The sequence below is a fragment of the Oryx dammah genome, unplaced genomic scaffold, assembly GCF_014754425.2.
Source record: "Oryx dammah isolate SB20612 unplaced genomic scaffold, SCBI_Odam_1.1 HiC_scaffold_20, whole genome shotgun sequence".
In the NCBI taxonomy this organism is placed as follows: Eukaryota; Metazoa; Chordata; class Mammalia; order Artiodactyla; family Bovidae; genus Oryx; species Oryx dammah.
This window is the reverse complement of record NW_024070204.1, coordinates 58,811,349-58,834,661: the sequence shown is the minus strand read 5'-3', so window position 1 is coordinate 58,834,661 and position 23,313 is coordinate 58,811,349. Positions and strand designations below refer to the sequence as shown.

General features: G+C 41.5%; 1 protein-coding gene across 3 annotated transcripts in view; it reads right to left on the bottom strand.

The window, feature by feature from the left end:
* The window catches only part of LOC120879597 (microtubule-associated serine/threonine-protein kinase 4-like), a 176,042-nt gene that overhangs the window by 25,435 nt on the left and 127,294 nt on the right, over positions 1-23,313 (bottom strand). For all 3 annotated transcript variants that reach the window (XM_040262637.1, XM_040262638.1, XM_040262639.1), the window contains exons 12-20: positions 17,376-17,584; positions 15,530-15,668; positions 14,297-14,429; positions 13,164-13,329; positions 11,226-11,327; positions 3,628-3,750; positions 3,313-3,425; positions 922-1,049; positions 41-276 (exon numbers count right to left, since the gene is read on the bottom strand). In XM_040262637.1, the coding sequence (XP_040118571.1) occupies positions 41-276; positions 922-1,049; positions 3,313-3,425; positions 3,628-3,750; positions 11,226-11,327; positions 13,164-13,329; positions 14,297-14,429; positions 15,530-15,668; positions 17,376-17,584 (1,349 nt within the window). The remainder of the gene's footprint in view (positions 1-40; positions 277-921; positions 1,050-3,312; positions 3,426-3,627; positions 3,751-11,225; positions 11,328-13,163; positions 13,330-14,296; positions 14,430-15,529; positions 15,669-17,375; positions 17,585-23,313) is intronic.

Here is a 23,313-nt window from a genome sequence, read left to right as displayed (position 1 = left end):
AGACAATGCTGGGATGGCAGGGGTCAGCCCATGGCCTTACCTGACAGAGTGGAGCTGCTGATGGTGCTGGCCGGGGTGGTGACCTCGGGCTCCTCCTGGGCACTCTCTGCAGCGGGGAGGGCTGGCTTTTCTGGCTCCTCGTGCAGCTCTCTGGGGTGGGGAGCGACCCCATCATGTTCTGCCTCTGCTGAAACGGCCAGCTTGGGAAGCAGCCCAGAACCGAGCCTATGTCTGTTGCTGTCAGTATCCGAAGAGTTGGATGTGGATAACTGTTGCCTTAATTAAACAAAAAACAAAGTCATATATCTATAGACACTGGAAAATTGTGTGCAAGGTGAATTTTAGGGAAAAAAAAAAAAAAACAGGTAAAAATGGAACTGAGCTCTCCTAACCAACACATGTTGAGGGCAGTGACTTCTAAACTGTGCCAGACCAGAGGTATCCCTAGGAACTGGTCAGAAATGCACACTCTTGGGGCTTCCCTTGTGGGCCAGTGGTAAGAATCCACTTGCCAATGTGGGGCAAATGGGTCTGATCCCTGGGAAGATCTGATATGCTGTGGAGCAACTCAGCCCATGCACCACAAGTACTGAGCCCACACAGAGCCCACGCGTCACAACTAGTGGGCCCACGCACTGCAAGCAGAGAGTAGCCCCCTCTCAGGGCAACTAGAGGAAGCCTGTGCAGCAACAAAGACCCAGCTCAGTTAAAAATAAATATATGAAAAAAATGTAAAAGGATATACAATTGTCTTTTTAAAAAAAGGAAAAGAGAAACATACATTCTCAGCCCTCATCTCAGACCTCCTGGGTCAGCACTTTGCTTCCACAGGCCCTCCAGGAGATTCGGATGTATGCTCACATTGAAGAACCACTGCCCTAGTAGCTACTGTTTACAACGCTTAACAAGCATTTCACATACATTTCAGAATACTCTGAACTCCAGCTTAACGTTTCCGTGGATGGCAAAGTTGTGCTTTTAGTTTTGTCCCCAGGGTCTTCCTTCTCTTCTCCTGAATTCTGAGTACCTCGATCCATACTGCTGAACACCTGCAAGTCAAAGAATCAGTGCTTATTAATATCTTCTTGAAAGGGATTGTCAGAAGAAAAAAAGAAAAAGTCCTGGGAGAACAACCTGGGAGTTTGACTAAGGTTTGAATTGGGGCCATGTATTCAGAAGGTACTTTCCAATGCTGTTTACTTGAGACCTGAGGTGAGTGGCCAATTGTACAATTTTATTTCCTTTTGGAGTGGGGAGCTATGAATTCATCACATTCTCACCATATCTCACTATGGACTTTGTATCTGCAAACAAAATCCATAGATGTGTTGGGGTTTCCAGGCCTGGGATCAATGCACGCATTAGATGACATTTAACCATGAAGTCAATCAGAAAAAGAAAATCACAGAGAAAAAGACTGAATGGCCCCCAGTCAGGTACAGGAAGTAGAAAAATGAATTGGAATTGAGAGGGAAGAGAAAAATAAAGTACCTGTTTCAAGACCCATTGGGAGGAGATGCAATGTGTACTTGGTGAGGAGTCAGAGGTATTTGCTTGGCTTATAAATCACATATACCAACAGGCAGCCTCATGTATTGATACTGGGATTTCTGAAGGGGATCATAGCTTAAGCAAACTGAGGTCTCTGCTGTACCACCGGCAAGATGGAAGCATAAACAGAGAACTGAGAGTCCAACCCAGGAAGCACTCACTACGCCCAAGCCAGCCAACTGCTATTCTCATGGGGATGGCCCTTATAGCTCCTATAATCTCCTGGGATTAGGAGGAAGGTAGTGAAAGAACCCTCCAGTACTCTTGCCTGGAAAATCCCATGGACGGAGGAGCCTGGTGGGCTGCAGTCCATGAGGTTGCTAAGAGTCAGACACGACTGAGCGACTTCCCTTTCACTTTTCACTTTCATGCATTGGAGAAGGAAATGGCAACCCACTCCAGTGTTCTTGCCTGGAGAATCCCAGGGACGGGGGAGCCTGGTGAGCTGCCGTCTATGTGGTCACACAGAGTCGGACATGACTGAAGTGACTTAGCAGCAGCAGCAAAAGAATAGGAGACAGCAGAGAGGGAGCAGCTTAGGGGATGGCTTTGACGGGCCAGAGAACAGGTACCAGGAAAGCCTGAACTCTGTCATCAGCTTCCTTCCTGGCTCTGCTCTAGACCTAGGCCTCCCCTCCAGGGAAATCCCTACCTCTCTGTGTCATTCCTGTACCCAGGGAGGGCAGTGTCGGCCAATCTGCAGAGCACTCTGGGTAGTCACTTAGAAAAAGCTACGGAACACTCTCAAATCACTCATTGCTATAGAAAAGCTACACGATAATGCTGTAAAATGCCATGGCAACAGAAAATACAGCTTGAGTGAAAATAGCAAAATGAAGGTAGGGTGCCCTGTAGGTTCATTTCTATCTTCCTAGGGCCCTGCTTATCTCAGGACTATTAGGTGTGTCTTTGGTTTGTCTGTCTTTTAAATCTTCCCACTACCAGTCAAAAAGCACCTTTCTCCAACATTGATTTTGATCTATTTCCAAAATTCTAGCTTGGCTGGCCTACTGCCTCTTTAATATATCTTACAATTTCTATCACTGATTAAGAGATTGTCTCATTTCACAATCAACTGTCTCCAAGTGAATGGGCTTATATCGGGGACTAAGCCTTCTCCTTTATGTTGTATCCGTGGGATCCTAGAAGAGGGCTGTGCACACAGTGACCTCAAAGTTCTTCTTATAAAGGCAATGGGAAGATGCCTCCATGGCCCAGCAAGAGCTAGACCAGGGTCAACATGGAGACGGTATCAGACACCCCCCAAAGAAAAACTGTGAGTGCAAGTCTCTGCCTCCAAGAAACAGGATATTAGTCTGTGGAGCTGGAAACAGAGAAATATACCACTGCATGGGGGTAGGAATGCTGGTTTATCAAAATGATGGGATCACTCTTTCCTCCCCCTAAAAGAGACTCCAAGCTCCGAAACAGCACAGGTGGTTTTCACAATCTTGTAAAGGTATTTAAGGTACCAACTCTCTGACCCGTGGGCTTCCCTGGTGGCTCAATGGTAAAGAATCCTTCTGCCAGGGCAAGAGACGTGGGTTCGATCCCTGGGTTGGGAAGATCTCCTGGAGGAGGAAATAGCAACCCACTCCAGTATTCTTGCCTGGGAAATTCCATGGACAGAGGAGCCTGGCGGGCTACAGTTTACAAGGTCACAAAGAGTTCGACACAATTTAGCAATTAAACAACAACAAATCTGACCAGTAGGAAATTCTCTAAGAGAGACCCTCTATGTTTATGCCATATTTCACTTACCTTAGAAAACCTATGTGAACATGAGGAAAACTGCCTTATTTCCACATTGAAGTCTTCATCATTCGTGTCATCTTCTTCCTCGGTCTCCATATGATGGTACTTCTCTGACCGAGCTGCAGGAAAAGGTTTGGAAAGCAGTTTCAATTACTCAGAATTTCAGCTTTTAACTTAGTTATTTTAATTATGAGTTTCTCTACCAAAGCAACATTATGTTTCAGAACTCATGGGTTCAGGACTAAAAGGTACCTATCAAAAACAGCTGATTTTCCACAAAGAAAAGGCCAAATAATGTTTTATGTCAGATAATGTACGTACTATCAAAATAACTTGTGTCGTCTTCAGATTCCAGTTGGGGAATGAATTCTGCCTTCTGTCTCAGCAAACTGTTCCAGTCTAAGCAACGGAAGAATCGATGCTGTTTGACTTCATATGCACCACCTTAGGGTAGGGAGTGGAGGGAAAGAACAGAGGGGAAAGTGTTCAGTTATCCTCCCAACAAAGGTAAACATCAGTTTTTAAGAACAACAGAAAAAAAAAAAAGTTCTATCAAGAGAGAATTAAAGAAATCAGGGAAATCTTTTTCATGCTACAACCCAAAGCTCCAAAAATTTTCCCATAATTTATCAGCAGGGGATTTGATTTTGCTAACAGCAGTTGCTATGACACAGTTTTTGTTTGTTAATTTTTCCATGACTTCCTCCATTTTTCAAAAGTTAATGACACGGCCACTTAAAATCCCGTTATGCTGAACCTGGGGACGTGGACACACACTGGCCCAAAGCAGATTTGCTGCTTATAACCCCCTAAAATTCTAAGGTGGTATAAAACGTGCTCATGGCAGTAACTCCTCTGGAGGTAGGTTTTATTTTTTTGGTGGGGGGTACCTACCACAATCGATTTCTCTTTTTCTTTTTTTTAAAAGTTATATATATATATATATATATATATAGGCTATTAGGGTCTTTGTTGCTGCACACAGGCTTTCTCTAGTTGCAGTGAGTGGGGTTACTCTCTAGTTGTGGCCTATGGCCTCTAGGACATGCAGGCTCAGTTGTTGACCCAGGCATGTGAAATATTCCCAGACCAGGAATCAAACCCATGTCCCCTGCACTGGCAGGCAGATTCTTAACCACTGGAACTCCAAGTAAGTCCAAAAATTTTATTTTTAATTGGAGGATAATTGCTTTACAATATTGTGTTGCTTTCTGCCATATATGAAGATGAATCAGCCATAGGTATGTATGAAGGTAAGATTTTAATAAAGATGATAATATATAATGGTTATCATTCAATTTTATTGGATTGTCCATTAACATTGGTAGGAATTAGGTTCTATGGCTTACAGATTCTTAAATAAGAAACTGGCAAACTTGTTTGATAGATTTATAATACGTGTGATGAAAGCAATCACAATTCCTAAGTTTTAGGTTTCTTTTTGCCTAGCGAGCTTGATAGGACAATTCAGTGAACTGAATTAATATTTGTAATTCAGTTTATGATTTTAAAGAGATTTTGAAGGGCAGACCCCATCAAAGTATTACACTGTCCCCCATGTAAAGGGACTTCCTTTGTGGCTCAGCTGGTAAAGAATCCACCTGCAATGTGGGAGACCTGGGTTCGATCTCTGGGTTGGGAAGATCCCCTGGAGAAGGGAAAGGCTACCCACTCTAGTATTCTGGCCTGAAGAATTCCACGGACTGTATAGTATACTTTCTTCCCTGATTGCTCAGTTGGTAAAGAATTTGCCTGCAATGCAGGAGACCCCGGTTCGATTCCTGTGTTGGGAAGATCGTCTGAAGAAGAGATAGGCTATCCATTCCAGTATTCTTGGGCTTCCTTTGTGGTTCAGCTGGTAAAGAATCTGCCTGTAGTGTGGGAGACCTGGATTTGATCCTTGGGTTGGGAAGGTCCCCTGGAGAAGGAGAAGGCTACCCACTCCAGTATTCTGGCCTAGATAATTCCATGGACTATATAGTCCACAGGGTTGCAAAGAGCTGGACACAACTGAGCGACTTTCACTTTCCCATGTAAAGAGAAGGTACACATGTTACAAAAATCTCACCATGAGACACACCCCCATCCTACCATCAACATGCACACTGTTGATGGAGGACATAAGGAAAATTCAATCTTGAAACAATTTCAGGAAGAGATACTTCTCGCAAGACTAGTACCAGGAACTAATCCATCTCCCAACCAGGAGATGCCCCTCAACATGGGTTGCAAATGCCTCTTTAATGCAGTTGTTACCCATGCTTCTCATCCTGTCCTCGGTGGGGTACAAAAGGAATAGGGTGAGAAATGCAAGCTGAATGAAAAATCTTGGGGCAGGGGAGGTATCTGTAAAGTTCAAAGTCATCGTTCTGTCCTCACTGGGCCTCACTTGAGCATAAGGAGCAGGTTGGCTAGGGCTCCAAACCAGCCAAGGGAAACCAATGTTTTGAAAATGATGGAATGAAGAGAAAAATGCCAAGTGAAAAAAATCACCCCCCAAAGGGAGAATGGGTTCTTTACAAAGTATTTGACTAGACTCTTCATCTAAAATTCAGTAGGCTTTTTCCAGCACAATACTCAAGTCTGATTTTGAGCCCAAGAGCAACAGCATCAGCAGCTGGGATTTGAGGGCCAACTTTGACAAGTATTACACTAGAGACAAGAGGCAACTTGCTTCTTTTAATTAAACCACTGAAAGTAATGCCTCGTAGCAGGCATTGTCAGCTCCATTTTTTGGATGGGTAAAGCAAATAAGCAGTAAACCATACTGGGTCAAGATCATCTGGCGAGGAAGGGTTAGAGGGGCTGAGCTGAGGTCTGTCTAAAGACCACCAGTCCATCCTCAGTGCCACAGCACCACAGGCCATGCAAGGGGAGGCCTGGTTTAGTTTGGATCCTACCCTGCCCTCTCTCTCGCATCAACTTTCAAATGGATTCACCATGTGGACATCGGGGAAGGGAGCCACCCACCCAGCTCCCCAGCACCTCTGCCTAGTCCAGCTCCAGTCCTCCGTGCATCCTGGTTCTCATCTACCCCAACAAACATCCCCAAACACAGCTGCCAGGGCTATTTTCTTCCAGTGATCTTTGCTTGGAGATGATCAAAGGGCTTAAATATGCATCAATTCAGTTCCCTCACTGTGCCAGTGACACTGAGGTCCAAAGAGTCAGGCCCTGCCTCGTGGCCTACCAAGCACTGTACAGCTGCCACTCTTGGGGCCTCATCAAATGACAGCTCTGGAACATGCAGGTCACTCAACTTTACCCAGCAAAGTACAGTTCTCTGGACCCAGAGGCTCAAAGGACACTTCCAGACCATATCCAGACGGTTTGCTCCCTGACCTGCACCTTGGGACACATATTGGTGAGAGCCTTCACTTGCTCTCTATAGAGAATGACAAATGGGCCCTCCCCAGGCAGCCCAGCCCACTGCTGACCCAGTGCCCAGGTCTCACCCATTGGCCTCTGTGCCCCACTGAGAAGCAGCTGCTTATCACTGAGCCCTGTTTTTCATGCACTTCTGGAGAGAGGGGGAACAAAAGAATCAAAAGGACATACCAGAGAAAAATTAACCCTGGGCTAACAACCTCAAACCTGGGGCTTCCCAGGTAGCTCAGCTGGTAAAAAACCCACCTGCAATGCAGGAGACCCCCGTTCAATTCCTGAGTCGGGAAGTCATCCCTAGAGAAGAGATGGACTACCTACTTCAGTGTTCTTGGGCTTCCCTGGTGGCTCAGACAAAGAATCCGCCTGCAATGTGGGAGATCTGAGTTTGATCCCGGGGCTGGGAAGATCCCCTGGAAGAGGACATGGCAACCCACTCCAGTATTCTTGCTTGGAAAATCCCCATGGACATAGGAGTCTGGCAGGCTACAGTCCATGGGGTCGCAGAGTTGGAAAAACTGAGCATCTAAGCACACAGCACAACCTCAAACCTCGAGAGTGTGTTGAAAAGCAGAGACATTACTCCACCAACGAAGGTCCGTGTAGTTTTCTCAGTGGTCATGTACAGTTGTGAAAGCTGGACCATAAAGAAGGCAGAATGCCAAAGAATTGATGCATCTGAACTGTAGTGCTGGAGAAGACTCCTGAAAGTCCCTTGGACAGCAAGGAGATCAAACCAGTCAATCTTAAGGGAGATCAACCCTGAATATTCACTGGAAGGACTGATGCTAAAACTCCAGTATTTTGGTCATCTGATGTGAAAAGATGATTCATTGGAAAAGTCCCTGATGCTGGGAAAGATTGAGGGTAGAAGGAAAAGAGGGCATCAGAGGATGAGATGGCTAGATGGCATCACCGATGCAATTCACATGAACTTGGTCAAACATGGGAGATGGTGAGGGACAGGGAGGCCTGGCCTATTACAGTCCATAGGATCACAAAGAGACAGAGATGACTGGGCGACTGAGTAACAACCTCTTGGAATAATATAGATGGTGGCTTTATGAGCCAAATACAAATCATCAGACATAGGAACTCATGCAAATGTCACTCTCACCTTAAGAATTCACCAGAAAGGTAAAGGAAGGGAAAGTGACCATTTCTTGAGCTCCTGTTATGCACCAGATTAATGCAACCACATACCTCCTCCAACGTGCCCACACTCAATCCTACAATAATCCTGTGAGGTGTGTAACATGCTTATTTCCATAGATTAGGAAACTGAGACTCCAGGCAATGAAGAAATGACTTACGACCTCCCAGCTGGCTCATGGGTGGAAATGAGTCACATCTGAGCAGGTCTCAAGTCCAGTGAGCCCAGCTGCTCTCAATATTCTACAAGTTCAAAAGTCAAGTTCAAGTATGACAAAGTCCCAAATCCCAAGTTAGGGTTTGGCACTAGTGAGCTCTTCTCTCCTTTCACAGAATTTTCTTAAACATCCATTATATTCTTCACACTCCTTTTCTCAGCCTCTCTAGTCTCTCGGGCAAATGTGCATTCACACATTTTCATGGTGCATTATTTTGCCCTCTTAATATGCATCAAATCCAAACACTGTCATTGGAAGCAGCACGGCAGACTTGCGGGATTCTCAGACTCGCTCTCTGGGCCCTACTGGGACCCGTCACATTGGACCCGCCTGTTTGGCAAGCTCTCCTTGACAATGCTAAGACCTTGGGCAGGGTCCTTTAAAGTCTCTTTCAAGCTTCTGCTAGATTTGTTTCTCAATCTGTCAAAACTGAGACTCCGGGCAATGAAGAAATGACTTATGACCTCCCAGCTGGCTCATGGGTGGAAATGAGTCACATCTGAGCAGGTCTGAAAAGACTGAAAGCAGCAGTCAAGGAGAAAATGTGCAAAGATAAGTTGCAGCATATAACGTACAGACGTGGATGTTCTGACCACCAGCTATAGCCCTGTCTTGCTAAGTAAAGGCTAATCGAGAGCCCACACATTCCTAGGAGAAAGAAATGGGCAGAGTAAATAGGAAAACTCCCCAAAGTGATGCGCGAACACTGAAGAGAACTCTTTAGCAGGAGTGCTGACATGATTCCTATACATTGTTAGCTCTACCTTAGAATAATACTTCCCTGGGACAGTTGATTAGACTATACAAACAGATATTTCTATTGTTGCAGGGCAATCTTTAAATGCCTCTGCTTCTCATATTTGACTCAAGTGAGTAAAACCACCTCTCAAATCTCTGTACCACACAGAGCCTTGACTGCCATTCTTGAACAGCTATGCTAATCTCTTGAACCAGAAGGCAAATCCAACTGTAGATCACAGACAGAGGGAAATAACCAGTTTGCTAGTCACTTCAGACAAAAGGAAATCCAAATAGGGTGACAAGAAAGATAAAGAATTCTGTTCAAAGTGTTCAATCAGCTCAAAGGTGGGAGCACCCTCACCATTCCTAAGTCTCATATGCCAAAGGGGAAAGCACGGGATTATACAAGCAAGAAAAATACAAAATGACAACACCAGCAGCAATGTCATGTCTGGTCCCAATAGACAGTGTTGATGATCTTTTATCCTCACAGTCATCCTGGGATGTAGACCTTCCATCAGCTCCACTTTATGGATGAGGGAATGAGGCATAGAAAGGGAAGCAACCTGCTCGTGATCACACAGTTCAGATCTAAACCCTGGCAAGCTGACAACTGAGTTTATGCTTTTAGCTTCCATTATATCGCCTTGCCTAGGGAAAGGCCCACTTATCCGTGGAAGAAAGCAGAAAGCACATGGTACTCTAGCAAAAAGCCTTCCCAGGTGACACCAGTGGTAAAGAACCTCCCTGCCAAGGCAGGAGACGGAAGAGACGCAGTTCAATCCCTGGGTGGGGGAGGTCCCCTGGAGCAGCTCATGGCAACCCACTCCAGTTTTCTTGCCTGGAGAATCCCATGGACAGAGGAGCCTGGCAAGTTACAGTCCATATGGTCACGAAGTTGGGCACGGCTGAAGTGACTTAGCATGCATGCAGGCACTCTACCACAGAACTCAACTCAAATTAGTTTTCCTAGTTGAGTTCTGATTTTAAAACTTCTTGGGAATTCCCTGGTGGTACAGTGGTTAGGACACTGGCTTTCACTGTCATTGACCTGGGTTCAATCCCTGGTGGGGGAACTGAGATCCCACAAGCCTTGTGGTGTGGCCAAGAAAAAAACAAATAAAAACAATGAAAGCTTCTTGGATCCTCTAAGGCAGGAGAATCCTGGCAGGAGAAATCTTCCAGGTTTTTCTGCCAAGAGCCAGACAGTAGATGTTTTAGGCCTCGTGGGCCATGGAGTTGGTCATGACTACTCAGCTCAGCCAAGCAGCATGAAGACAGCCATAGATAATGTGCAAGTGAACAGCACTGCTGTGATTCAATCAAACTTTATTTACAAAATAAAGATCGGGTCCATGGATTTTAATGCACCATCAGAAACTCTGGGTAGCACAGCATTCCATACTTAAGCAAGAAAAGAGCTCTGCAACTGAGGAAGCTTGAGCAAAAGTGGAACACAATATAAGATATATATATATTTGGTGTTTTTGCAAATGATTTCTGTCTAGAAAAAACTGAGTGAGAGAATGATCTCATCAGCATTTTATCTTTCTAGTAAAATGGGGTAGGACAAAACAGCTCAGAAGAAACAACCCAGCAAGTCAACAACTGTCATTGATGAAAATTTTTATCAATACAGTGTGTATGTGTGATATGTGCTGTATGTGTGTGTGCATGTGTGTACATTATGTGTATTTAATATTTAGACTCATCTAGGTAAATTCACATACTGGAGTTGGCTAGGACTGTATTGCAATCTCTGTCTATTAAGAATATAAGGAAGAAAAGGAGAAGGAGGTTGGAAAAACAAAAAACTGGTAGTAGAACAGTCAGAAAAAATAATCAGCAAGAAATAAATCTACTACTTTCTTTATCTTGAATGGTAATGTTTCTTAATCCTCTTTCTTGGGCCATGGTGCTGATCCCCAAGACAGGATAGTATGGCTCAACCCAAGGCACTCATTTCTAGTAATTAGTTCAAGTACTGATAACCTGTTTCAAAACTTGTAGATAGTAACTGTTGGGTCAAATCCTTCCAGAGGAAAAAAAAACTCTCCATACTCCTAATCTTCTGTTTCAAATTTTTAAGGTTCATGCTTTTCAAGACGGAAGAGTTACATATGCCCTTTGTCCTTGAAGTTTTCTTCCAGAGAAATTTTACTGACTGAAACAAAGTAAGAAAAATTTCTGCTTTCCAAAAAAAGAACAATAGCAAAACAACAGCCACCAACCCTCATAGCATACATACTGCTCTGAATCAAAAAAAAAAATTTAAATATTGTTATACTGTATTGTACTCATATTCTGCATCAGTCAATAGATGTCTCCCATGCAAAAAAACAAAACAAAAATACACACCTCTGAGTGCTCCACACTGACGTTATTTCCTGCGTATTAGCAAAATTAAAACGTATGTGCTCTAACCTGTTCCCAGTCTCTCCAGGGGATTCTGCCTGAGGAGCAAGGTAATCAGATCCTGGGCATCAGGGGGTGGAGCCTCATCCTTTTCAGGCCAGTTGATCTCATCTAGAAGGAAGAAAAGTAGTTGATAGACTGTATTGCTCAAATGGTGATCCACGTCCCAACACTATGGATAGCATCCAGGAGTCAGAAACACAGAACTTCAAGTCCCACTCCACCAGCTCAATTGGAATCCACAGCTGATTCCTCCAGTTGATTCCTAGGATCAGTTAAGTCTGAGAAGCACTGTTGAACAAGATATGCATAGTACTGCTTTCAACAAGGCAGCGTGAGAACATTTCAAATGAGCATCTCTCATTTACCTTTTTGATTCATTTTTCTTTGGTAGAACTGACACTGCAATTTAGTCCTCTCGATATTAAGAGGCCTCAATATAGTGGAAACTCTAAACTCCTGTGTTTAACGCAATCACCCACCCAGGGATCATGGGGAATCAGATTTTTTCTTCTACTATCATACTTAACTGAGAATCTGGCCACAGCTCTAGAGTTCTTCTGCTTTGAGGAGTGAAAAATAATTTTGTGAAAATAACTATCTCCAGAGACAAAGAAAAGGTTAAAATGCTAAGACTGAAGAAGAAGAAAAGAACCCAAAGAAATAGTAGTAATGGAAGTATTTAAAATCTGCTATAAATATTAGAATAGGTTCTACATTCTCAAGGAGTTGGCCTGAAGATAGGTGTGCATGCCTGTGTGTATGGAAATGCAATAAAAACATGAGTTATTTTTGTGTGTGCCTGCCTCTAGCTTCCTCTCCTGCAGTTTAAATCTGATTTGGAAAATAAAACATGAATATGCATCTGAGCCGCAAGGCATTGAGAAAACAAAGCCAGCATTTGCTGCTTGTGTTAATTAAACAGTTGATTCCTCTTGCCACTCAGGCTTTGGTATATCAGAAGACAGTCTAGTTATAAATCCATAAAGAGCTCAGATATTGTATAAAAGGGTTATACACTGCAGGCAACTCACAAATCTACTTTGTTCAAGTTTACAAAGATGCCTGGCTTGCAAAGTCAGTGACAGAAAATAATGCTGTGATTAAAAGGCTCCTTATACCAAAAGGAATTATCCCCCTATTTCCACCGTTGGGCCTTCTAAGTACAGTCCAGAAGGGACCAGAGGTGGGTGAAGATGTGAGTGATGACTAACTTAGAGTAAGAGAGGCCTTTCTGATCTCTGCTTCAGGAACATTTATAAAAACAGCAGGTAGGGTAGTAATAGGCCTATTTAATTATCATTTAGTTTTGCCACAAGCCACATAACAATAGTTAGGGTCAGCTTGCAGGTTAAGATCTAAAGGTTATTGAATTTAAATGAAAGATGAACAGCTGTTAAGAAATAACATTACACCATAACAACTATCAATGAAATCATTAACAATCTGTGGATTAAATTTGCTTCCTCCCCATTCTCATTATTTATTATTTGGTAGACATTTGTTTTAGGGTTTATTACATTTTTGCTAATTTCTTCACTGTGCCAATAGCCATTTTCCCCATTTATGCAAATGTTATCCACATTAACCTTTTCTTCCCTGGTGCAACTCTCCTATTATGGAAAAGAACACTGGACAGCAGTGAAATCATTTGCAAATCCCACACCAATTTCTTTTGCAGATAAAGCACGCCATAAAAATCAGTTACATCACTAGTACTAAATTCCACGTTAACAAAACTTCTTCAGATCAATTTCCAACACAAATGGCTCCGTTGAGATCGTGAAAGTCAGTTTCATGCTATGATGAGTGAGTTCTTTTAATTTGTTAGCTAAACCATTTGATAAAGGTTAACAATTTAGTAGTAAAAAGAGTAATACTCCCCAGAATTACATTAAAAAGCTGCTTCCCAACGGTAGCCTAGATATAACTCCTGACAATATTTACCACTGATGACTTGTCCAAATAGCTCTTCTGGAGTGTCCCCAAAGAATGGCACGCATCCAACCAGAAATTCATAGAGGATAATCCCCATGGCCCACCAGTCCACTGGCTTCCCGTAGCCCTGCCTCAGAATCACTTCTGGTGCAATGTATTCAGGTGTGCCACAGACCTAAAAGATGATTGCAATATTAGAATAATTGGAATATTAGACACAAATTAAAATGAGCAAGATGGCTCAATATCAATTATTTTGCCTAGAGTGCACCTGCTCAACCACATGGACAAAGAACTTAAGACCAGCGATTCTCAATCATTATCTATCATACCAAAGGCAATGAATTACTTAAATACCAAAAAAAGGCAAAGCTTAAAATGCTGCTTTAACAGAGGACTGTGTGTAATATCTAATTTCAAATTTGAATAGCTTTACTTACTTTGCAAAAACATTTGTAATCCCTGAAATTTAAAATAATACTGCATTTTTTTTCATCTGTCACTCTCAGAGAGTTTTAGTATTTATTCAACCGAAATATATTCACATCCTGGTTACTTCATAAAAGCCTGATGGTTGAGACATGTTCACCTTAAGTAACTATACAATGAACAGATTGTGGGCACATGGTAACGAGACGTGCTTAAAGAGAAATGGTCCATGGCTCGGAGTTTAGCACCCGTGATTGTACGACGTATCATGAGTTTCATGAGGACTCTACTGAGACTCTTGAATTCCTTACAAAAACAGTTTTCCATTTGTCTCTCTCACACTCTCACTTGTGAGCAATTACATCGTTCGTCTTACTAATAGAGCATAATGCTGGGGGAGGAATGTGGAGGGACCTAGAGTTCAAAGAGGTCCTGGGAGAAAAATGGGAGCAATTTGCACTTTATTAGATGTAAGGCTTATCAAGACATCTAAAGCCCCAGCGCTAATACGAAGACAGCCTAGGCAAGTTTTGGTTCTGAATCTCATTGGCAATGCTGTACTTTGTATTAGAAATGATAACCCACTCCAGTATTCCTGCCTGGAGAATCCCATGGACAGAGAAGCCTGGTGGGCTACAGCCCATGGGGTCGCAAAGAGTCAGACCCGACCACGGGACCAACACTTACTAGAACTGAGCAGCATGCGACCTTACCTGCTTGTCCAGGAACTCTCGGGCATCCTTCTCAATATGACCCTCGTAAAGATTGGTAGTCATGCTCATGAGTCCCACCTTGGATAATCCAAAATCTGTCAGCTTTATGTGCCCCATGGAGGTGACCAACAAACTGTGAAGCAGAAGAACATATATGACAATGCTCCTTTGAAGCTCATTTTTTTGTTTTTACTCTTCTCCCTTCCACTGACAGAAGTATGGAACTCTGACACCTTTACATTTTCAGAAGAAAAAAATAACTGAGAAAGGGCTACCAATAATGCTATGTTACACATCAGCAACTAAGATAAGCTACCAATCTGTGATTCAAATAAGATAAAGAACTTGGAAGAAAAATGTAGTATTGTTTCGGATTTTAACTTCTGGCTCAAACTTAAGTTTCTACTCACTAAGGACAAGACCTACATCTCATACACATGCAAAGAATGCACATTTGAAAGCTTTATGAATTTAGAGTTTAAATTTTTTTTTCATTTTAAGTGGCATAGGAAATTTTAATAATTTAAAAAATTAAAAGAGGAGTCTAAAAAATAAAGCTATTGGAAGGATATATGCTGAAATTCTAATAGTTGTATTTGGTAATTTTGTGAATGAATTTTTTTTTTGTACTTCCCAAATCTTCTGGAATGAGCATGAGTTAATTTTATCATAAAGTTTTCAGCACACTGAAGAACTACTTCTAGAGGCATCTCAAATTAGTGGAGAAAGCATGAAACATTTTAATAAATGGTGTCAAGAAGGATACCTAGACTTTGGTGGGAAAACAGTATATCTGTATCTCAAATCAGACAACAAAATGAACTCCACATAGATTAAAAATTAAATAATTAATTATGAATAAAATAGAATAGATTCTACAAGAATATCATCTTGGAGGAGAAAAGAATTATCTAAATATGATTCTAAATGCAGAAACTATCCAGAAAACAACCAATGGCATTCTATGTACCTATTATTTACATAATAAAAAACTTAAAAAAAAATAAATTAACCCTGGCTTTATACTCTTTTATTTGTTTCTTATAAGCTATCATTATAAACATCATAGCCTTTAAAAAGATTATACAAAAAGTATAAATTCTGCTAAAAATAACTTTGGAGAACATTATGGGAGAATTTTAAAATGTGCAAAGCAGCGTTAAAAGAAAACATTTTTTAAAGACAAAAATTTGTATTATGTGAAAAATAGACATATTGCATCAGTGTACATACTTGTCTGGTTTCAAATCCCTATGTACAATTCCATAATTATGTAGATATTCCAAGGCCAGGACCGTCTCAGCAAAGTACATCCTGGCCATATCAACGGGGAGAGGACCCATGTTCTTCATTAAGGTAGCGCAGTCACCCCCTATAAAACACAAGAAAAAGACTTAGCAAGTACTATACCAGCTGGGATGAAAGACCACCAGTTTAGACTGCAGAATTTCAAAACAGAATGGCCTCTAACCACAAAGTCCATCATGCTCCTAAGTGGAGACTGTGTTAGGTAATCATGTTTCTACTTAAGATGTACTGTGAAGAAAATACAGACTTCTATTTAAGAAGCACTGCTCACGGAGCAGATTTGACCTGAAGTGAAACAAAAAGTTGAAGAACTAATGATGTGTTTTAGGAACAGTGTGACAATTTAAAGTATAATAAAACCCATGGATGAATCATGTCAATGTATGGCAAAAACCACTACAATATTGTACAGTAATTAGCCTCCAATTAAAATATATAAATTAATTAAAAAATATATAATAAACCATTTTAAAACATGGATTCTGTAATCAGGCTGCCTGAGTGCAAATTCCAGCTTTGATTCTTTTAGGTGGGGACATCTTAGGCAAACTGGTCTTGGTCCTTTTGTCTGTTATGTCAGGATATGAATAACGTCATCCCTTTTATTGTGAGGATTAAATGAAGTAATCTATGTAAAGAATTCACAATGCTGTCAACACATATTAAACATGTGATAAACATTAATGATTGTTGTTAAAATAACCACAGCAAAAGTTAATAAAGTACTGGTGTGGTGAAAAGAACACTGGGTAGAAGTCATACAAGTTATGTTTTCGTCTTGTATCTACCACTAAATATCTAGTGAAACTTGGGTTTCCCGTTCATTCATCTGCAAAATGAAAATGCTATTTAATATTTCTTCAAATTGTAAAGTTTTGGGATTCTGTTCAAATAATTACAAGGGCTTAAATCAGATGCTTTGAAAACTGTTTTGGCCCTTGCTTACCTATTCATTTTATAGTTTTGTTTATGTTAATAAGTCATGGCTACTGAAACACACAAACAATTCATGTAAAATTGATGGAAATAACATTTCTTGGAGCATTTAAAAGACAGACCATGAACTTCCAAAAGAAAAACAAGCTGTTTTAAATTAAACTGTAGTTGAATTATAATGCTGTTAGCTTCAGGTGTACAGCTTCTGATTCTTTCCATTGATAGGTCATTAAAAGATACTGAATACAGTTCCATGTGCTATACACTAAATCCTTGTTATCTATTTTATATCTAGTGGTGTATATCTGTTAACCCCATAGTCCTAATTTATTCCCCCTCCCCCTTTCCCTTTGAAAACCTGAAATTTGTTTTCTATGTCTGTGAGTATATTTCGCTTTTGTAAATAAGTTTATTGGTACTTTTTTTAGAAGTTAAATTTTCTTGAATGTATCTTTCTTCTGACTCACTTTTAATTTCATACTGTAGACTGAAAAGGACATATTTTTAATACATTCTTTAAGAGGATCCACTGTAATGAATGATTTTATGATATGTGATAAAAATAAGTAGGAAAAATCCCATCACCTATATTCTAACTTTAATGACCAATTGAGAGGAGGTACTCAGGATGAAAGGCTATTTAAAAAGGAAAACAACCTTTTTTCCAAATAGCACTAATTTTCCCTTTGTTATAATAGAGCTGGCACTTTACAGGCAATTATCAGAAGATAATGACTGGGAACACAGCCATCTCATTGCCCAGCCTCGGTTCCTCTGCGGTACAACCACCGTGAAGCACAAGTACGGAAAACATCAGCCACACAAAGATAGTCACCTTCCACATATTCCATGACCATGCACAAGTGGCGCCTGGTCTCAAAGGAGCAGTACATGCTGACAACAAAAGGGTTTTCTGCAAAAGTCAGGATATCCCGCTCCACAAAGGCCTGCTGGATCTGGTTGCGGAGGATGAGGTTCTGCTTATTAATCTTCTTCATGGCAAACCTCTGCCGGGATTCCTTGTGCCGAACGAAATAGACTGCCCTGAAAAGGAGCACAAGCAGTTGGGGTTCAAAGGAAGAGGGGATGTTTCTGGGTGCAATAAGCCATGTAGGTGGATGTGATCATCCACTTTTTTTTTTTTTTTTTTTTAGTTCACATGACAGCTGGGATTCAGCCCACATTAGCTATGCTGGCAACTATCAACATTCAATTTCAGGTCAAAGTCCTTTGGCTAGATTGATTTTTTTTTTTTTTATCGTTTCAATAAAGGTTACAGGTCACACATAAGACATCAAATTCATTTCACTGCTGAAGGATATGGACAGTCTCCAGAGTGAGCTATTTTCCAATAGCTAGCTGTTCTTTTCAGTTTTTCATAAATAGAACAAAATTCAATATATAAGTTAGAACAGGAAAACAACAAAAAAAGGACATACATATTCTGAGCTAAAGCCTTTCTAGCATTTGATATCTATTAGGCATTTTTTCACAACTGACTAAAGCCATAATTTTCTATATGATACACATGAGATCTACAAAAAGAGACCATAGATTATAGCTTCTTAATGTAGCTGACTTCCAACTTGAGAGTAATTTACTTCACATTAGCTTTCATACTGGAGAAGGAAATGGCAACCCACTCCAGTGTTCTTGCCTGGAGAATCCCAGGGACGGGCGAGCCTGGTGGGCTGCTGTCTATGGGGTCGCACAGAGTCGGACACGACTGAAGTGACTTAGCAGCAGCAGCAGCAGCAGCTTTCATAGGGCTTCTCAGGTGGCGCTAATGGTAAAGAACCTGCCTGCCAATGCAGGGGACAGAAGAGATGCTGGTTCAATCTCTGGGCTGGGAAGATCCCTTGGAGAAGGCATGGCAACCCACTCCAGTATTCTTGCCTGGAGAATCCCGTGGACAGAGGAGCCTGGCGGGCTATAGTCCTTAGGGTTGCAAAGAATTGGACATGACTGAAGTGACTTAGCATACACACATAAATTTCTAGATAAATATGAAGTGTGTCATAGGGGGCCGCCCACCCTGCTACAAAGAGAAGCATATTTCTTCACTACAGACCTCAGCATGAGTTACACCTATGCCTGTTTCAACAGGAAATGCATTTCTCTGCTGAAAAGGGGTCCAGGGTATATGGCATTTCTGGTGCATCTGACCCACAGGTGAGGTGCCCAGCAACTTTACCCTAAAATGAGCAGGTTGCATTGAATTTCTGCCAGATGCCTCACCCAAATACTCTACAGAACCAGTTCTGTCTGGGAAAAGACAATGGACTCCTTGGAGCTTCAAATGATGTACAGAAACAGAAAAGAAGTAATCAGGAGGAAGATCTTTCAAACCCCAGCTGGAAATAATGAGCAACGAGGAAAATGTCTTGGACAGGCTCCTTTTCTCATGAGTTACTCCTCACTTATCTCATTATTGAGGGAGAACAGGTCTGAACTCAGGTGAGGCAATGCGCAAATACTTAATAATTTACCTAAGAAGCCATCATCAAAGTGTGTAATAGGTTATATGAGGCTATCCTCATAACGCAATAATAAACTAAGGAATAATTTACCTAAGAAGCTATCAGTCACAGTCAACTCTACCCAGTAGGATGCTTCCTAAACAAAGGGTCATCTGAGATTCATTTCCCACTTGTGATTTTCATTGTCCCTGAAAAAATGAACACAAAGGGGACTAGGACACCCAATATGCCTGCTGAACCAAAATGTCAGAGTCATCCACTGATGTAAATCTTAAGTATATTCAATCTCAATTTAATCAACGTTCACATCTTCCTCTTAAGTGCTCAACTAGGAATTCATCTTTCTATCAAATGTGTACATCTTTGTCTTCTCATTATATCCATATTTTCCCTTGACTCACAAAATCACACAAGCTGTCTGAACCACACTCCACACAGCCAACTGGAGGAATAACCTGGTGTTCCTATTTCCACTGTACAATAAACTGGCATAGGGGCTGGCCAGCTGGGTGCTCCCTACTTTCCATGTGGGCTTGGTGTCCTCTTCAGGATGCCCAGACACTTGGGCTTCCACTAGCTGGGTTTATTTCTACACCTGTTCTCCTCACTAGGCTTGATACCATAACTGACTAATTTAAACAAATATTTAAACTGATGGAAAGTGAGTGTGAAAAAAGAAAACATCCTTGTGTATAAGAAAACTGAATGGAATACTTGGGAAAGTACTGATAAATGTGAGTAACTAATTAAATTCCCATCGATTCAGTAAAGTGAAAAGATTCTAAATGTTAAGAAAATACAAATCTAGACACAGATTGATTTCAGTTTTTGCTTCACCTATAAAGAAGCTAAAGATGGAAAACAAACAACATAAAACAATCAGCGCTATGTATCCCTGTCTTCTTTATATCCTTAGATTCAACCGAGGACTGAAAACATTAAAAAAAATTCCAGGAACTCGATAAAGCAAAACTTGAATTTCCCACACTGACAACTATTTACAAAGCATTTATATTGTACTGGGCTTCCCTGGTGGCTCAGCTGGTAAAGAATCTGCCTGCAATGCGGGAGACTTGGGTTCGATCCCTGGGTTGGGAAGATCCCCTGGAGAAGGGGATGGCTACCCACTCCAGTATTTTGGCCTGGAGAATTCCATGGACTGTTCCATAGGTTGCAAAGAGACACAACTGAGCGACTTTCACTACATTGTATTAGGTATTATAAGCAGTCTACAGGTGATTTAAACTATACGAGAGGATGCCATTTTATTTAAGAGACTTAAGCATCTGTGGATTTTAGTATCCAAGGGAGGTAATACCAAAGAATGACTATGTAACTATGGTTTATATTAGCTGTCTTATAAAGGTCTTACAAAGACTGGTCAATTTACATATATCTAAGTTAAAGTGTTTAAAGTACATATCATTTTTTGGCGATTTCCTACTTTGACTAACTTTTTCATTAACCAACTTAACTCATTCTTTCTGAATCAAACACTTTGACCAATTCCCCCCTTTTTCCAATTACTAATTGGATAGAGTAGAACAAAAGATTCAAAAACCCTTGAGCTTTTCCTAATCAGAAGCTGATAGTAGAACAGACATACTCAAAGGGAGCACAGGCAAGAACTTGGCCTCGGCTCAGATATGAGACAAGCATTGGCAGATGTTGTCATGAAGAGGGATTTCTGCGATACAAAATCTGCTTCTTAAAATAAGTCTCAGAACTGAAAATGGTAAAAAGAAAAAGCCAGTATCTTTACATAAGCACTCGCCCATTCTTGAGAGTCAACTGGAGTACAGCTCAGTTACTATCTCTTCTTTCAGTGTTTAATATTAAGTAGGTTTAGTGCTAGGATCTCCAGACCTATGACATTGAGAATTTTACTTTTAGACTATCATCAGTAGGTTGCCATTTTTTCCCCCTGTTATATCTTTCTTTTCTTTTTTGGCCATGCCACAAGGCATGTGGGATCTTAGTTCCCTGACCAGGGACTGAACTCATACCCTCTGCTATGGAAGCACAGAACTCTAATCACTGGACTGCCAGGGAATCCCCTACATCACCATTCTGATTTTCAACCAAGCACCACCATTTCTTACATAAATAACTGCAAAAAAATTCAGTATGTGTGAAGACAACAGGAAGTGAAAGAAAAAAGAAGAGGATTGCACATGACTTTTATGAAAGAACAAAAGAGAAAGAAGCCTCAGGCTCAATTTCACCAGCACTTACACTAGGTACAGTGTTAATAAAGGCCTTCAATCTTTGTCCTCAGATTTTCAGTTCGTAAAATTTGATTTGATTTTCTGCTTCCCCTTGCTATTTTATTTAAAACAATCAGGTAATCCTCAGGAATTAACTGAAATTAATTTCAGTTGAAATTAATCCTATAGGTAGCCTGAGATACTATTTCCTCAGGACAAACATATCTCGTTCAAGTTGCAAAAGTCAACTTAGACTTAATTAGAATCCCCTGCAGCTGGGCTTGTTTTGTTTATGTTCTTACATTTCGGTACTGCTTTGGGAATATTATTTCTAATGCTGAAATTTGTTTTTTTAGTAGTGAGTGTACGCTCACATACTCCTTTCCTCCCTTCCTGTAAGTCAGTGTTCAAAATCTCCTCAAGTCAGCAGAGAGAGAGAGGAGAGAGAGAGAGGGAGGGAGAGGCTGAAAAAGAGAGAGAAACAAACAGCAGTGGGACAGACAGACATCTAACACTGCGAGGCAGAGTTGCAAACCGCCCAAGTCTAGTTATAAAACTAGGCTGAACTGATTTGGCTCCCATTTCTCTGCTTTCTGTCCCCAAGGGTTGCTTTCTTTGAAAAGGCCTCTGTGTCTCTTTTCCTATACTGACCCCTCTGTGAAACAGGAAGCCTCAAGGATGGGAGGTGATGTGACGGGAGGGGCAGCCGGCTGAGCCAAGCATCACTCCACTCAAGCAGAACTGAGGTGGGGGTGGGGAGAAGCAGAATGGGAAGCAGGCAGGATCTAGAGCAGAATGAATCCGTCCTACGGGGAGTGTGAATGTCTCATGCATATACAATTACTCATGAACCCGAGAGCCTGATACACAAATCCCCGTGGGCAGAGCCTCACGTGGGAAGGAGAGCGCATGTGTTGTCGAGACGCTGAGAGGAAAGGCTATCAAGAGGGGACATCTGTCAGCTTGCACACCTGGTCTCTCAGGTAAATGACACTGTCCTTTGAGGGTGAAAAAAAGAAAGGGCAGCAAGGAAAGAAAGGAATGTGAAGTGGAGAAGAGCTGTGCCTCTCAGATCCAGTTTACTTATTTTATTTTATTTTTCAGTTTACTTACTTTAAAAAATTTTAGATTAGTTTTATTCTTTCACTTTGAAAACACTCAAAATTGTTATCTAAAAATCTACGTGGAGGGAATTTCCTGGCCGTCCAGTGATTAAGACTTTATGCTCTTATTGCCAAGGGCCCGGGTTTGATTCCTGGTCAAGGAACTAGGCTCTCACAAGCCTCGTGGCCAGAAATATTTAAAAATAAATAAATAAAAACAACATCTTGGTGGATGTACTCAATGGAAGAAGGATTTCTATACCCCAATTGAGAAGACTAAAAGTTATAAACAAAATATAAAGGGAGACAAGAACTCTGCTTGCAGTCAGTGTATGTGTGACCAGGCCTGGAAGCCTCTTTCCCCACATCAACACCTCAAAGGGTCTTGTGAGAAGAGGACATATATAAAAAGACTAGTCCAATGCCTGGCACACAGTAGGTGTTCACTTCCTACAAAGTGCTAAGTTTGGCTTGAAGGAAGTTTCAGCTTCCAGGCAGGGATCTGAAACCTACTAAACAGGGAAGGAAATTCAGCACTTATCAAATTGGTAAAATGCTTCATGCCATGTGAAAGTGAAAGTGTTAGTCGCTCAGTCTTGTCTGACTCTTTCCAACCCTATGGACCGTAGCCTGCCAGGCTCCTCTGTCCATCAGATTCTCCAGGCAGGAATACTGCAATGGGTAGCCACTCTCTTCGCCAGGGGATCTTCCTGACCTAGGGATCGAACCTGGGTCTCCTGCATTGCAGGCAGATTCTTTACCATCTGAGCCAACAGGGTAGCCCCTTCATGCCATGAACTGTCACTAAGTAGGGATGTTGAGAAAATCCTGACCTGTTACAGCTCTCTCTAAGGAAAGGGTTAGTTTCCAGCATAACCAGTTTTTGAAAGTCAAAGAACAGGTCACTGATGTGAGCAGGGGATTCGGCTACAGGGATGCCCAAGAGAGCCTTGAACGGCTTCAATTCATGGCCCACAAGGGAT